At 38.5% G+C, this 17,392-nt stretch overlaps 1 protein-coding gene across 7 annotated transcripts in view; it reads left to right on the forward strand.

Annotated features, from left to right (window-relative positions):
• Positions 1 to 17,392, forward strand: part of LOC117345301 (pleckstrin homology domain-containing family G member 5-like) — a 91,984-nt gene that overhangs the window by 31,381 nt on the left and 43,211 nt on the right. For 4 of the 7 annotated variants that reach the window (XM_033908358.1, XM_033908360.1, XM_033908359.1 and 1 more), the window contains 2 exons: positions 357 to 509; positions 6,579 to 6,749. In XM_033908358.1, coding sequence (XP_033764249.1) covers positions 357 to 509; positions 6,579 to 6,749 — 324 coding nt within the window. The remainder of the gene's footprint in view (positions 1 to 356; positions 510 to 6,578; positions 6,750 to 17,392) is intronic. The other 3 variants (XM_033908362.1, XM_033908365.1, XM_033908364.1) reach the window with 1 other exon arrangement.

The raw sequence follows: 17,392 nt of genomic DNA on the forward strand, positions 1-17,392 counted from the left end.
TAACTAACAGTCGACTGGTATTGGCGCTAAGCTTAGTTTGGATGTGGATGATTTTATAATGAGGTCGTAGTTGGAAATTTAGTCACAACATTAATGTCATTTTCTCGTACATCTAAATAACCATTTGCATTGAATCCAGTCGCTATTGATTTGTAAATGCTTTCACTGTTCGTAAGGTAGAAGACAATCTCTATGTGACCCTGCGGCCAATCATAAACGTTAATCAGGGTTGAGTGCATCCTCTATAACTAAGACTTGCTATGTGTTCTACTAACAAATGTGTGTCGTCCAAGTCTGTGTTCATTAATTAAATCTTCTGTCATGTGACATTGTTTGTTGCCTTGGTTACTATGCAGATGAGCAGACGAGAGTCCTTTTTTGGGCGCACACCCGCCATAACGCTTGAACCGCCTCCGGTAAAGCAGAGACGAAACTCTCTGTCCTTTCCATTTTTCGCTCATCCAGCTGCCAAGAATTCGGGTGATGGGGCTGGAAAAGTTATGGAAGAAGTAAGTTTGGCCCCTTCAAAAGGCGGCCATAGCAACCACTGCATCGTTTAACATTCAACATGACCTTGACCTTTAACGCTATGCAAAAGGTTAAAGGTCATGCGACGTAGATAGTTGCCTGGGTGTCTACGAAGTGTCGTGGCTAGAGCTGCTCTGTTTCGTCTGTCCTGTAATTCTCTTTTCACCTGACATTTCATTTCTATAAATACCAAACAGAATATCTAATCTATTGTGTAACTGTCAAGTATATTACAAATAATGAAGGTATCGTACAAGTTTAATCAACTGTTGATATTTTGCTCCAGTTGTTCAAATTGAATTTTGGTAAAAATCTTACGACTATGTTATTATGTATGGATAACCAATTTAAGAGACCTGCTGATACTGAACTCACAGATACGCCTCAATTTGGCACACTTTCCAGTTATATCTGAGCTAAAATGTATTCATTGACAAGTTCTAACAAGCATTGTTTGGGACAACAAAGCCATAGTAAAAATAAAAATTTCAGATAATTTCATTCACATACTCCTGATGTTTACTGCCATTGTGAATGAATTCATTTTAAAAAATACTTCAAAATTTAGACACATTTTTGCTTTTATTTCCAGTATATTCAGTGCTCTGGCATATTAAGCACAAAAGTTTTTTTATGACACATTAATTTCACTGGAAAATCTTTTTAATCAAATTCTATTTTGTATATCTTTAGTTATCTTCTTTTTAATATCTGGCGCAAGAATACCATATATGGCATGTCATTCCGAGCTATCTTTCACAGTGCAGTGATTATCTCCCTTGTAAATAATCATCTCCCTGTGTAGTTGTCTCCCTTGTATATAGACTGGTGCCCTCCTCAGTTATCTCCCTTGCATACACTACACAGAGGACCGGTAGCGAGAAACCATACTGGGAAGGAATTTCTTCTCCGGCGTGAGAGCATGTCATATCGTCATGGAGATGGCTGCTTTTACTGATTCAACAAGCATCCATAGTATCATTGTCATATGCACATTGGATAATGTTTTCCTGAAGTCATTAAAAAAGCAAAACTTAAAATCCTTTTCATTTGTTTTTTTACCAAAGGGTATATTTATTCTTGACACTGAAATTTCTCACATGTGTATTGGAATTTTCCACATCTTAAGTTGAAGCAATATGTACGTCGCCGAATATTAAAATCTACCAACGAAATAATCAATATGGTTGCCAACCTCTGGTCCTTTGTGAGTGGAGCGCAGCCTTGATGGAGAGTAGAGAACTAAGGAAGGGAACCAGTCTTCACAGTTACCTCCCCTTTGTATTACCTTGCCGTTCTGTACACCACAATAATATATATCTCTGATGCAGTGGTTGTTGTTATTTACTGGTGCTTATTATAATGAGCATGCGCTGGTCTGCACGAGGAAAGAACAAGCTCGATACACCTGCTTACGTATATATCGTCACAATGTACATGTATGCCATTGTTTATTGCTTATATAGCTTCGCATGTTTATGTTTAAAAATGCATGATGTTGTGGTGTTGCACGCTTTGAATATTTCATCACTGTTTGTTTTAACATTTACTTAAGCCAGCAGTGAACAGCTCGAATAAGAAATATATATTAGAAATTTTAATCAAAATATTGTAAATAAAACATGATTTTAACTCAATTGTAAATAAAACTTGATTCTAACATGATTTTAAATAAAACTTGTTTCTTATATATAACTTGATTGTAAATCAAACTTGATTCACACTTGATCATAAATTAAACTTGATTCTAACTTGATTGTAAATCAAACTTGATTCTAACATGATTGTAAATCAAACTTGATTGGAAATAAAACTTGATTCAAACTTGAGTGTAAATAAAACTTGATTCTTACTCAAGTGAAAATAAGACTTGATTCTAACTTGAGTGAAATTAAAACTTGATTCTAACTTGTAAACGGTATTCTATAGTAACTATTGTTTGTAAATACAGACTTGATTTTTGAAGCTTTTCAAGTTTGCATGTATAAAGCAAGACTTTTAATAACTTAATCACACTGAAGCAGCCATTCGTCGGTGTAATCACGATCAATTTCAGTTCAACTCCTTTTCATCTTTGAGGTACTATGTAATAGTATATGTTTAAGCCATGTACCTAAAGATATGTTGTTTTATGTACCTGCGACGGATCACAAAAGGCTCGTCACGTTTAGTCTATCAACTCCGGCCCATTGATCGCAGATTACATAACCTAGACATGAAATTTTTGTGTGCCATTGAATTGCCCGACATAGACGGATCTCTGTGTGGGTGTAATACCACTGTAGGCTAAGTTTAGTCAGAATATTATTTTTTTTATTTGAAGTATTTTGGCATCTGATAAATTTGTTATCAAGCCATACTTAATAGGAAAATATTATATGTAATTCTTATTCAAACATTTTTTTTTTGGCATCTGATAAATGTGTTTGAAAACTTGCTTGGTATGGATTCTTTTTAAATTTGAAGAAATTTTTGGCATCAAATAATGTTCATAATAATGATCATTTCTGTATCGAAATAGGGAAAAAAATGAAATAGATTGATATTTGATTTAATATTGAAAGAAATTTGTTAAAAAGAACACAATTAAATAAGTGTGTTTAAGGCAGTATGTCAGCTGTGTAGTTGCTAATGGTGACAATAATAATGACCTAATAACTAGGAACTGCGATATCTGTCTACCTGGTTCTGTTAGTATTATCTTGGCTTCAAATTAATTCCCCGAAAGTTTGGTTTCTGGCAAAATTGAATTTTAACATATTTGTTATTGATAATACGTTATTATACTACATTGTCTTGATGGAGTTAACTCCCCTTTATTTTTTATTATTATATTTATATCTATTTATTATATGCGATTATCGATAATTCGTGTTTTTGTGAATATTTAAAATATATATAACCAGTCATAAAAGGGTTTCTGAATACAGAACTGTTTTACAAAGGGGCTACAGTAAGGTAACATAAACCCTTAAGTCAATTAAAATATTCTCCAAAATTTTCTTCCTAAGACCATTTTAACGGATTTCATTTGATTTCACTATGATGCTATTCTTGTTTGTACTGATACAACAGTGGTTTGTGTCCGCCCACGTTTCTGTTGCTTTCTAACCTGTTAATGCGTCCATATTTTCCCTACCTATCCGTCCATCTTGTTGGAATGTAACACCAATGGTTGTCAGCGCTCTAACAGCTTCATTCCTTGAGGGATTCAACATAACAAAAAGATAAAGGACCATATTATCGGGGGACAAGTTTCAGTTTTAAGATTTCTTGGTCAAGGTTAAAATCACTGTTACTATTTTTAGCAGGGGGCATTATTTGACATGTATTGCTTACGGTAAACCTCCGATTAATTCGAACACGCGGATAGTTCGAACACACATTTTTTTCTAGAAAAACAGTAATTTTTTAGCTAGTAATAGTTCGAACTCTGACTGTTTATAACTGACACCATTTCGGATAGTTCGAACTTGTCAAATGAAGAACGTAAAGTAAGGTTTTTTTTATCGGCAAACTCAATTGAAAGCTCGCGACGACCCGGCCCCGATGACCGGCCCAGAAAAAATGCCAAGATTTAAATTTGATCAACAAGCACGTTTAGGTTATAAGATTGTATACGTGATCATTAGAATGCGTCTGTGATTTAATATTTGCCACATATTTTAGCTTTAATTCAGTTTTTGTTACATTGCAAAATACACCACGCACGAGACAGCTGATTGCAAAATTTAGGCCCCGACAATGTATAAATAACATGCGATATTTGTATTCGCGCTGTGTAAGAAATCGTCCGTGTATTTTCACATATAACTAGTGTTAACTTAGCATTATGATTATTTAATTGTGACTGGACAATCTCTTAAGTATTGCCAATCAAGGTATTACCTGAAAACCTGCGACCTCACGCTAGGTAAGCAGGCCACGCGAGGTGTCGCTTGCGGTAAAGTTGAAAGGATCGACCGCCCGATCGTGCTGAGTGACGTGAAGAGCATTCATATCCAGTCAAAACAATCCACGGGTGTCCCAATTAGTGATGGATAATTTTGCAGGTATCAACTATGTTTTGTAGATAATACGACTGGGCATATTTAAAAGCAGACATGTTGATGTTCTGACCTAATTTTACCAACACATATCGCCTAATTTTACAGTAGTGGTTTCGTAAACGCAACAGGTTATGAAGACTGCTTTTGATGTATTTAACAGACCATTTATTACAATAATAAAGTGATAGTTTCTCATTCAGATAAAAAATATAATCATGCAAAGATTATACTGTACAAATGTTTAACTTTTGTGTCACAAATGAAACGTGTACTGTACTGTTTTGGGGCCTACTGTAGCTACGCATTGCCCGACCGCGAGCGGCTTCGCGCAAAAACCATCATAATTATCGCGAAATGAAGAACGTTTAACGATCAATTAATATTGAATTAAATGAAAAACTATCATTTTACTTACTTATAAATGTGCCATTGTTCAGGCCGCCGTTGTTACGTATCAGATTTACGATGGATGTGTTTGTGTCTAATGATTTTACTCTGCCGAGATTTTCGCCGATATTGTCTCGAATAGTTCGAACTCACGCATATTTTCTGAAGCATAATTTCGAATAATTCGAACAGGTTCGTCAATATTTATTTAATTTTGTTCGAACTAACCGGAGGTTTACCGTAAGCAATTCCCAGTATGTTTGGGTTTTTTTTTGTAGCTAGCTCTGTCAATTTTCCACTTTCCTTAAACATTGTATCAGGACCATTGTAATGATGATACGAGTGATGGATTTATAGGGAAACGACTCCCACTTGTAACCCTCACCCAAAATTAAATTTATTATGTAACAAAAGCTTCTTGTCATGCAATATTGATGTTAAATATGATACGTCAATAAACGCTGGCAGTATCGCCATGGGAACACTTGTGTTTCATAGGGTATATTACGTCACGTCGCTGTACAAGACGCCATGATAGGTATTATCTATCAAATAATACTATAAATAGAATACTATATGTTGTACATTGTACTTGCATGTTTTTTGAGTTGTGTGCATATAAATATCGCTGAAGGCTTGTTTTATTATGTATCCATAGACTTTTGGATGGGGGTGTAAATGGACAGTTTACCGAATTACATTCTTCTTGGTCAGAAATCGTAGTTTTCTCGGTCACCAATTATTTTACAAAATGTTCAAAATTACCTATGTATTCATTGCAATTGAATATTGATATTATTTTTTCACTCAACTTCACAAATCATAACACTTGGTATTTTTTTTTTGTTCGCTTTTTTTGACACAAAAAAAAAAATGAAAAAAATGAAAAAAGTTATGAAATATAGCATTAATATCATACAGCAAGTTTGTATTTTATCTTGTTTTATTTATTTACTTTTTTTTACCTAAGACATTACTCTTTTAAAGTGGAAAAAACTTATTTGCTTGGCAATGTATCAACTGGCTTGACATTTGCTTATTGTGTATAGAGTTGAAATTCCTGTAATGCTACAAGAGTTGTCTCCCTTTGTACAAACCCATGTTTTTATTCCATGTGTTGTATTTCAATCTTTCATATGATAATATTGTAATATTGTGTTGTTTCATGGTAAGCAAAAAGGTAAAAAAAATATGTCCTACTTAAATAAATTAAATTAATTGATAGATCACTTGAATTATTGAATTAAATGTGTTGGTTTAATTTGTTTAGCTGTTTATTACAAATGATATGTAGCTGATGTTCACGAGAAATGTGGAAAATTTTTAACATAACAAAACAAAAGTTAACTTATTGTATATATTTATTTAATAATTAGATATCTGAAGGAAATACTTCTATACCTATATCCTCAATTACTAATTAAAAACCTCATTAAAAAAAATTCTATATATTTATACAGCAACAGCTGTATGTGTTAAATCAACTGTGAGTTGTGGGTAATAGTATCAGGTTGATGAGGGGACAGATGCTCTGTTGACAAAGACTTGGCTCACATTCGTTATCTTGCGAGTATTAATGAGTTATACTAATTAGCATTAATTCTTTCTGTGCAGATGGGAAGCCTACGTGGTCGCAGGGTGATGAATCTCTCTATTGACGATAACCTGCCCATCCACCCTGGTCTGACGGCCTCCATCTCGCCTCAGGGCACATTTGGCTACAGCGAGGGCAAGAAGGTTAAGGAGCGATCCAAACTCACCAATCTTCTTAGTCCCATGTCAAAGGTAAGGGAGTTAACTCATTCATCACAAATCAACTTGTATTCCTCGTATTAACTTATTCCTCGCATCTGTTTCAGTTAGATTCCGGATGCCATGAACATGCCAATTTTGGTCTCTCAAATTTTAGTATCTAACAGGGTCAGCACCGGCCTTGAGAAAGGCTTGAATAACACCTTGGGCCTTGAGGAAGCCTTGAATAACACCTTGGGCCTTGAAAAGGCTTGAATTACACCTTGGGCCTTGAAAAGCCTTGAATTTCATCCTGGGCCTTGAAAAACCTTAAATTACACCTTGGGCCTTGAAAAGCCTTATATTACACCTTGGTCCTTGAAAAGCCTTATATTACACCATGGGCCTTGAAAAGCCTTGAATTACACCTTGGGCCTTGAGAAAACCTTGAATTACACCTTGGGCCTTGAAAAGCCTTGAATTACACCTTGGGCCTTGAAAAGCCTTGAATAACACCTTGGGCCTTGAGAAAACCTTGAATTACACCTTGGGCCTTGAAAAGCCTTGAATTACACCTTGGGCCTTGAAAAGCCTTGAATAACACCTTGGGCCTTGAGAAAACCTTGAATTACACCTTGGGCCTTGAAAAGCCTTGAATTACACCATGGGCCTTGAAAAGCCTTATATTACACCATGGGCCTTGAAAAGCCTTATATTACACCATGGGCCTTGAAAAGCCTTGAATAACACCTTGGGCGCTGAAAAGCCTTGAATTACACCATGGGCCTTGAAAAGCCTTGAATTACACCATGGGCCTTGAAAAGCCTTGAATTACACCTTGGGCCTTGAAAAGCCTTATATTACACCTTGGGCCTTGAAAAGCCTTGAATTACACCTTGGGCGCTGAAAAGCCTTGAATTACACCTTGGGCGCTGAAAAGCCTTGAAAATTGGTCAACAGCCTTGAAATGTCCTTAAATATTCAGGGTTTATTATGATAAATGAAACAATGGCCACTGATCATTTGGATTCAACTGTCTTTACCGCCTCCCCTACAGATGTTACTGTTTCAATAAATGTTTGATCAGTATAACTACCATGTCAAGTTGTATTTTGATCAAGTGGATAGTTATAAATTGCTTTTTGTCTTCGTCTTTCCTCTAAATGGGCCTTTGATATCTAATGAAGACATTGAAAAAGCCTTGAAAATTAAGGCCTTGAATTTGGTTTGACATAATCTATATAAACACTGATGTAAGGATTTGAACAGATTAGCTTTGATTCATACACAACCTGATTAGTTTAAGCTTTTGAAAGAAGCTGAGAATACAAAGATATTTGCAGTAGCATTTGTTGAGGTAAAGAATTTCCTGTAGAATATCTTGTCACCAGCTGAGGGTGGATTGTGGGAGTTCTCTCCCCTGATCTGTAAACAAATTTGAAAGATGTATGACGGAATGTGCATGATACGATATATCCCAAGGATTACGAACTCTTGAAAGTGATGTTATTTTAATTACTGAGTATGTCAAGTAAACAGAATCAGATTTAGTGCTGAGTGGTGTTACTTATGTCAAGTTAAGAGAATCAGATTTAGTGCAGAGTGATGTTACTTATGTCAAGTTAACAGAATCAGATTTAGTGCAGAGTGGTGTTACTTATGTCAAGTTAACAGAATCAGATTTAGTGCTGAGTGGTGTTACTTATGTCAAGTTAACAGAATCAGATTTAGTGCTGAGTGGTGTTACTTATGTCAAGTTAACAGAATCAGATTTGGTGCTGAGTGATGTTACTTATGTCAAGTTAACAGAATCAGATTTAGTGCAGAGTGGTGTTACTTATGTCAAGTTAACAGAATCAGATTTAGTGCTGAGTGATGTTACTTATGTCAAGTTAACAGAATCAGATTTAGTGCAGAGTGATGTTACTTATGTCAAGTTAACAGAATCAGATTAATGTTGAGTGATGTTACTTATGTCAAGTTCACAGAATCAGATTTAGTGCTGAGTGGTGTTACTTATGTCAAGTTAACAGAATCAGATTTAGTGCTGAGTGATGTTACTTATGTCAAGTTGACAGAATCAGATTTAGTGCTGAGTGATGTTACTTATGTCAAGTTAACAGAATCAGATTTAGTGCTGAGTGATGTTACTTATGTCAAGTTGACAGAATCAGATTTAGTGCTGAGTGATGTTACTTATGTCAAGTTAACAGAATCAGATTTAGTGCTTTTTTTATATCAGGACAGAGTCTATTATGAGTGATGTGACTTATGTCAAGTTAACAGAATCAGATTTAGTGTTGAGTGATGTGACTAATGTCAAGTTGACAGAATCAGATTTAGTGCTTTCACATCAGGACAGAGTCTATTAAGAGTGATATTACTTATGTCAAGTTAACAGAATCAGATTTGTGTATTCCACACCACCTAATCTTTTCTTGGTGTTGAGATTTCAAGTAGGAGAAAAAGAGACTTACTAAATTTAGTTTTTGTTTGAATTGAGGAATAATCTATTTTTGCAATATCAAGTCTGTTTGGATATCATAGGTTGATGTCATTCATTGCATCAAGCTAGTAGCCATAGAAACATTGTGGTCGTACAAACGTTTGAATGCACTGTCCTAAAATGTTTGAGTTGGTCAAGTTGATAAATTCTCCGTCGGTCATTACAAGAGATTCATGAAACAGAAATACATGTGACACAATCTACAGACCGTATATCAGTTGTATTTTCACAAACTTTACACAATGTTAGAATGTTTGATTCTGTTAGAACCATTACCTGAACTGTCACAGGTGTATCGACTGTCACGGGTGTATTGACTGACACAGGTGTATTGACTGTCACAGGTGTATCGACTGTCACAGGTGTATCGACAGTCACAGGTGTATCGACTGTCACGGGTATATCGACAGTCACGGGTGTATCGACTGTCACGGGTATATCGACTGTCACAGGTGTATCGACTGTCACAGGTGTATCAACAGTCACAGGTGTATTGACTGTCACAGGTGTATCGACTGTCACAGGTGTATCAACTGTCACGGGTGTATCGACTGTCACGGGTGTATTGACTGTCACAGGTGTATTGACTGTCACAGGCTGTCACAGGTGTATCAACTGTCACAGGTGTATCGACTCTCACTGGTGTATCGACTCTCACTGGTGTATCGACTGTCACGGGTGTATCGACAGTCACAGGTGTATCGACTTTCACAGGTATATCAACTGTCACAGGTGTATCGACTGTCACGGGTGTATCGACTGTCACGGGTGTATCGACTGTCACAGGTGTATCGACTGTCACAGGTGTATCGACTGTCACAGGTGTATCGACAGTCACGGGTGTATCGACTGTCACAGGTGTATTGACTGTCACAGGTGTATCGACTGTCACAGGTGTATCGACTGTCAGTCAGGTGTATCGACTGTCACAGGTGTATCGACTGTCACGGGTGTATCGACTGTCACTGGTGTATCGACTGTCACGGGTGTATCGACTGTCACGGGTGTATCGACTCTCACTGGTGTATCGACTCTCACTGGTGTATCGACTGTCACAGGTGTATCGACTGTCACGGGTGTATCGACTGTCACGGGTGTATCGACTGTCACGGGTGTATCGACTGTTACAGGTGTATCGACTGTCACGGGTGTATCGACTGTCACAGGTGTATCGACTGTCACAGGTGTATCGACTGTCACAGGTGTATCGACAGTCACGGGTGTATCGACTGTCACAGGTGTATTGACTGTCACAGGTGTATCGACTGTCACAGGTGTATCGACTGTCAGTCAGGTGTATCGACTGTCACAGGTGTATCGACTGTCACGGGTGTATCGACTGTCACTGGTGTATCGACTGTCACGGGTGTATCGACTGTCACGGGTGTATCGACTGTCACGGGTGTATCGACTCTCACTGGTGTATCGACTCTCACTGGTGTATCGACTGTCACAGGTGTATCGACTGTCACAGGTGTATCGACTGTCACGGGTGTATCGACTGTCACAGGTGTATCGACTGTCACAGGTGTATCGACTGTCACTGGTGTATCGACTGTCATGGGTGTATCGACTGTCACAGGTATATCGACTGTCACGGGTGTATCGACAGTCACAGGTGTATCGACTTTCACAGGTATATCAACTGTCACAGGTGTATCGACTGTCACGGGTGTATCGACTGTCACGGGTGTATCGACTGTCACAGGTGTATCGACTGTCACAGGTGTATCGACTGTCACAGGTGTATCGACAGTCACGGGTGTATCGACTGTCACAGGTGTATTGACTGTCACAGGTGTATCGACTGTCACAGGTGTATCGACTGTCAGTCAGGTGTATCGACTGTCACAGGTGTATCGACTGTCACGGGTGTATCGACTGTCACGGGTGTATCGACTGTCACGGGTGTATCGACTCTCACTGGTGTATCGACTCTCACTGGTGTATCGACTGTCACAGGTGTATCGACTGTCACAGGTGTATCGACTGTCACGGGTGTATCGACTGTCACAGGTGTATCGACTGTTACAGGTGTATCGACTGTCACGGGTGTATCGACTGTCACAGGTGTATCGACTGTCACAGGTGTATCGACTGTCACAGGTGTATCGACAGTCACGGGTGTATCGACTGTCACAGGTGTATCGACTGTCACAGGTGTATCGACTGTCACAGGTGTATCGACTGTCAGTCAGGTGTATCGACTGTCACAGGTGTATCGACTGTCACGGGTGTATCGACTGTCACTGGTGTATCGACTGTCACGGGTGTATCGACTGTCACGGGTGTATCGACTCTCACTGGTGTATCGACTCTCACTGGTGTATCGACTGTCACAGGTGTATCGACTGTCACAGGTGTATCGACTGTCACGGGTGTATCGACTGTCACAGGTGTATCGACTGTCACAGGTGTATCGACTGTCACTGGTGTATCGACTGTCATGGGTGTATCGACTGTCACAGGTATATCGACTGTCACGGGTGTATTGACTGTCACGGGTGTATCGACTCTCACTGGTGTATTGACTGTCACAGGTGTATCGACTGTCACGGGTGTATCGACTGTCACAGGAATATCGACAGTCACAGGTGTATCGACAGTCACAGGTGTATCGACTGTCACAGGTGTATCGACTGTCACTGGTGTATCGACTGTCACAGGTGTATCGACTGTCACTGGTGTATCGACAGTCACAGGTGTATCTACTGTCACAGGTGTATCGACTGTCACTGGTGTATTGACTGTCACGTTTGTATCGACTGTCACAGGTGTATCGACTGTCACTGGTGTATCGACAGTCACAGGTGTATCGACTGTCACGGGTGTATCGACTGTCACAGGTGTATCGACTCTCACTGGTGTATCGACTCTCACTGGTGTATCGACTCTCACAGGTGTATCGACTCTCACTGGTGTATCGACTCTCACAGGTGTATCGACTCTCACAGGTGTATCGACTCTCACTGGTGTATCGACTGTCACAGGTGTATCGACTGTCACGGGTGTATTGACTGTCACAGGTGTATCGACAGTCACGGGTGTATTGACTGTCACAGGTGTATCGACAGTCACGGGTGTATCGACAGCCACACTTACTGGGCTGGTATCAATTTATATCATATATAGTGTTATTGGTTGTAGACTGTCAAGGGAAGTAACTCTTGACTAGGAGATAATGTAGACCAAATCGTATATAAAATAAATACGATGCTACAGGGGAGGTAATTGTGTTCTGTAATAGGTCGTATGAAACCAGATCCCTAGCCCGGAAAATATCGCACACAGATTATATGATATAGGGGAGGTAATTCTGATCTGTGGTGGGAAGTATAAAATCAGATCCCTGGTGTGTTAACACTAAACATCGAAGGCCGATTAGATGATATAGGGGAGGTAATTCTGATCTGTGAGAGGTAGTACGAGGTCAGACCGAAAACGAAATAAGAGGAGGTTCTCGCCTATGGTCACTGGTATGAGAAAATGTTATTTTAGTCTTCTATGGTAGCCATGGAAATGCTTTACAATAACATCTAAATCATAGTGGGAGGAATTGGGAAGAACAAAATATTTTCAAATTAGATAATTATAAAATGTGAAACGCTAGAGATAAGTCTTTAAATGTGAAACACCGGAGATATTAACTCCTAAATGTGAAACGATGGAGATAAGTCTTAAATGTGAAAGTCTGGAGATAACTCTTAAATGTGAAACACTGGAGATGACTCTTAAATGTGAAACGCTGGAGTTAACTCATAAATGTGAAACGCTGGAGATAACTCATAAATGTGAAACGCTGGAGATAACTCATAAATATGAAACGCTGGAGATAACTCATAAATGTGAAACGCTGGAGATAACTCATAAATGTGAAACGCTGGAGATAACTCATAAATATGAAACGCTGGAGATAACTCATAAATGTGAAATGCTGGAGTTAACTCATAAATGTGAAACGCTGGAGATAACTCATAAATGTGAAACGCTGGAGATAACTCATAAATGTGAAATGCTGGAGTTAACTCATAAATGTGAAACGCTGGAGTTAACTCTTAAATGTGAAATCCTGATTGAACTTCACAGATTATACAGAAAATAGCTGTAATACACAAAATACAAGGATGTATGCTTTAAAAGCCTCTAGTGTATTGATTATGTCAAAATTGACAAAGGGAGATAATCTATTTGTCGCCTCTGGTATATGAGATCAAGCCGCAGTAATGGCGTAGTTTAATGTCATTAGATCATTGTTTGATCTGGGAGTTACTATGATCAACTTAGAGCCATGAAAAGAAAAAACACAAATAGCTTGTGGAGGGTTGGTATGTGGTATTGACCGAGTATTGTTGCGAGATTAAGCTGGCTAATCCGGACTAGCCTGGGAGCACAGTGTGGACAGAGGACATCTCCAAAGCTCTGACAAAACTTTTATCAGCTGTTATGGAACTTATTCTGAAATATTATTAAAACTGTTCAGGGAATTTGAAATCCGTTAAAAGTATTGTTCCAGAGAGCTTTTGTGTTTCTGCTCAGATCTGTGACTTTGTTGGTGACAGTTTTACCTGCAGTGAGTCCCACCTGTTACATTTAGATGTTCTCGTGAGCCACACTCAGAACTGAATATAGGAACAGTCGTCATGAAAACATTCATCTAGGAATCAATCTCGATGTGTGGAATTTATATACGATAGAAAATGTCGGATTATTCATTACGACGGGAAATCCGACGAATGTGGAAGGTGATTATTCACTCATCAATACTTTTTAAAAGATCTATTTTAACTTAAATGTAGTTCATTTCTTTTTTCACAGGTTAATGTTTAAGGTTTCCATTTTATTTTTCCTTCCTTTTTGTCTTTTTTTATTCTTTTTCACTAAACAATATCTTTTGAATAACTGATATTTTTCAAGAAACTGAATTCTTCAAAACTTTCTTGATGTTATCATTTTAGATAGAAGCAAAAGCCTTTGCCATTAAATCTGTGCTTTATATAATTTTTTTTTCAAAGATTTAAAAAAAAAAAATAATAATAATCTAAACTTATTTTCGTTTGAGATAAAGTTCCTAGATTGTGGTCAGTTTGTTTTGATCATTAATCAATTTTCCCTAATACTCATTTGATATGTCAATATTTCTATAAATGGTTTAATTGTTCATCAGAAATCACACACAGCTGTCACAATGTATCTAGAAGATAATTTCTAAATATAGATTTGAACATTCTGTGATGGACCCCCATCACTGGTCGGCGCCTTTGACAATCGACACTGTTATATTGATGTGTGATTGACGTAAATGTAAAGTCTAGGTATCGGAGATGTTTAGTCCTGACTGCAGAGCCCCAGCTGTTCCCAGTATCACACCGGTCGATTTCACGAACACACTGTTAGAATCTTTTAGATCCTTTTTACATTAATAATTCATAGATTTTTACAGTCCTGTACACATGATCCTGGCTGTTAGACAGATCCAAATTTTATCACATTGAATCCAAGTCCTGATTTTATGAATATCAAAATGTCATTTTCTTGTTCAATTTATTTAATATAGAGCCCTCTTGTACAAGCTGTGGTTGTGCTAGTCAAATTAAAAATCAAATTAAAATCCAAAGGGGAGATAACTCTATTATTTCTGTTCTTTGATATATATTTTCAATCTTTAACTGTTTATAGTCAAAATATAAGCTCTACTGAGCTTAAGTTCCAAAGTTTAAAGCACAATGCTGTATAAAAATGTTGTGTCCGGTGTCGAAGACTAACTGGAGGTGCCATGGGCATATTGCTGGATAAATATGGTTCTATTTTGTTATAGATAGGGGTGGGCTTATTACCAGACATGGGCTTATTACCACACATAGGCTTATTACCAGACATGGGCTTATTACCAGGCATGGGCTTATTACCAGGCACGGGCTTATTACCAGACATGGGCTTATTACCAGGCACGGGCTTATTACCAGGCATGGGCTTATTACCAGACATGGGCTTATTACCAGACATGGGCTTATTACCAGACATGGCCTTATTACCAGATATGGGCTTATTACCAGATAAGAGCTTATTACCAGACATGGGCTTATTACCAGACATGGGCTTATTACCAGACATGGGCTTATTACCACACATGGGCTTATTACCAGACATGGGCTTATTACCAGACATGGGCTTATTACCAGGCATGGGCTTATTACCAGACATGGGCTTATTACCAGACATGGGCTTATTACCAGACATGGCCTTATTACCAGATATGGGCTTATTACCAGATAAGAGCTTATTACCAGACATGGGCTTATTACCAGACATGGGCTTATTACCAGGCATGGGCTTATTACCAGACATGGGCTTATTACCAGACATGGCCTTATTACCAGACATGGGCTTATTACCAGATATGAGCTTATTACCAGACATGGGCTTATTACCAGACATGGGCTTATTACCAGACATGGGCTTATTACCAGACATGGACTTATTACCAGACATGGCCTTATTACCAGACATGGGCTTATTACCAGATAAGAGCTTATTACCAGACATGGGGTTATTACCACACATGGACTTATTACCACACATGGGCTTATTACCACACATGGGCTTATTACCACACATGGACTTATTACCACACATGGGCTTATTACCACACATGGGCTTATTACCACACATGGGCTTATTACCAGACATGGGCTTATTACCAGACATGGTCTTATTACCAGACATGGGGTTATTACCAGACATGGACTTATTACCAGGCATGGGCTTATTACCAGACATGGTCTTATTACCAGACATGGGGTTATTACCAGACATGGACTTATTACCAGACATGGGCTTATTACCAGGCATGGGCTTATTACCACACATGGGCTTATTACTAGACATGGGCTTATTACCAGACATGGGGTTATTACCAGACATGGACTTATTACCAGGCATGGGCTTATTACCAGGCATGGGCTTATTACCACACATGGGCTTATTACCACACATGGGCTTATTACCACACATGGGCTTATTACCAGACATGGGCTTATTACCACACATGGGCTTATTACTAGACATGGGCTTATTACCAGACATGGGGTTATTACCAGACATGGACTTATTACCAGGCATGGGCTTATTACCACACATGGGCTTATTACCACACATGGGCTTATTACCACACATGGGCTTATTACCACACATAGGCTTATTACCAGACATGGACTTATTACCAGACATGGGCTTATTACCAGACATGGGCTTATTACCAGGCATGGGCTTATTACCAGGCACGGGCTTATTACCAGACATGGGCTTATTACCAGGCATGGGCTTATTACTAGGCATGGGCTTATTACCAGACATGGGCTTATTACCAGACATGGGCTTATTACCAGACATGGGCTTATTACCAGACATGGGCTTATTACCAGGCATGGGCTTATTACCAGGCACGGGCTTATTACCAGGCATGGGCTTATTACTAGGCATGGGCTTATTACCAGACATGGGCTTATTACCAGACATGGCCTTATTACCAGACATGGGCTTATTACCAGATAAGAGCTTATTACCAGACATGGGCTTATTACCAGACATGGGCTTATTACCAGACATGGGCTTATTACCAGACATGGGCTTATTACCAGACATGGACTTATTGCTGAGTAAACATGGTTCTATTTTGTAAAGATTAGGTGGTCATATTACCAGTCATTAACTTATTGCTGGGTAATAACAGTATTTCAGATAAAAATAAGCTGATATGATGTTGTTCCTGTAATAAGCCAAGAGCCAACACGCAAACTCTCAACGTAGAGGTCAGGTTATTACAGGATGACGTAGCAACTTTACTCGAGTACAGTCGAAATGGATGGGTGGATAGCCTTATTACCAGTGCTACCGACAGATCAATTTAAGTAAAGACATGCTAGTCTAAAGGATATATTCTAACAAACGAAGTTTTGAGTGAATTGTTTTGGACATCTTTGTTGTATTAATTTCACTGGAGTACATTTTGACACCATTCAATACTGAAATGGAGTTACACAGTAAAGTACAGGTCTGAATGTCATGGTCCAGTTGGTGTGAGGACATACATTGTGTATATATATATATATGTAGGTAAAATACTTCTTACCCATTCTTCATCTTCGTGTGACCCTTACTGTTTCACTCGACTTCACAAAGCATTTTCTATTCG

The sequence above is a fragment of the Pecten maximus genome, chromosome 16, assembly GCF_902652985.1.
Source record: "Pecten maximus chromosome 16, xPecMax1.1, whole genome shotgun sequence".
Classification (NCBI taxonomy): domain Eukaryota; kingdom Metazoa; phylum Mollusca; class Bivalvia; order Pectinida; family Pectinidae; genus Pecten; species Pecten maximus.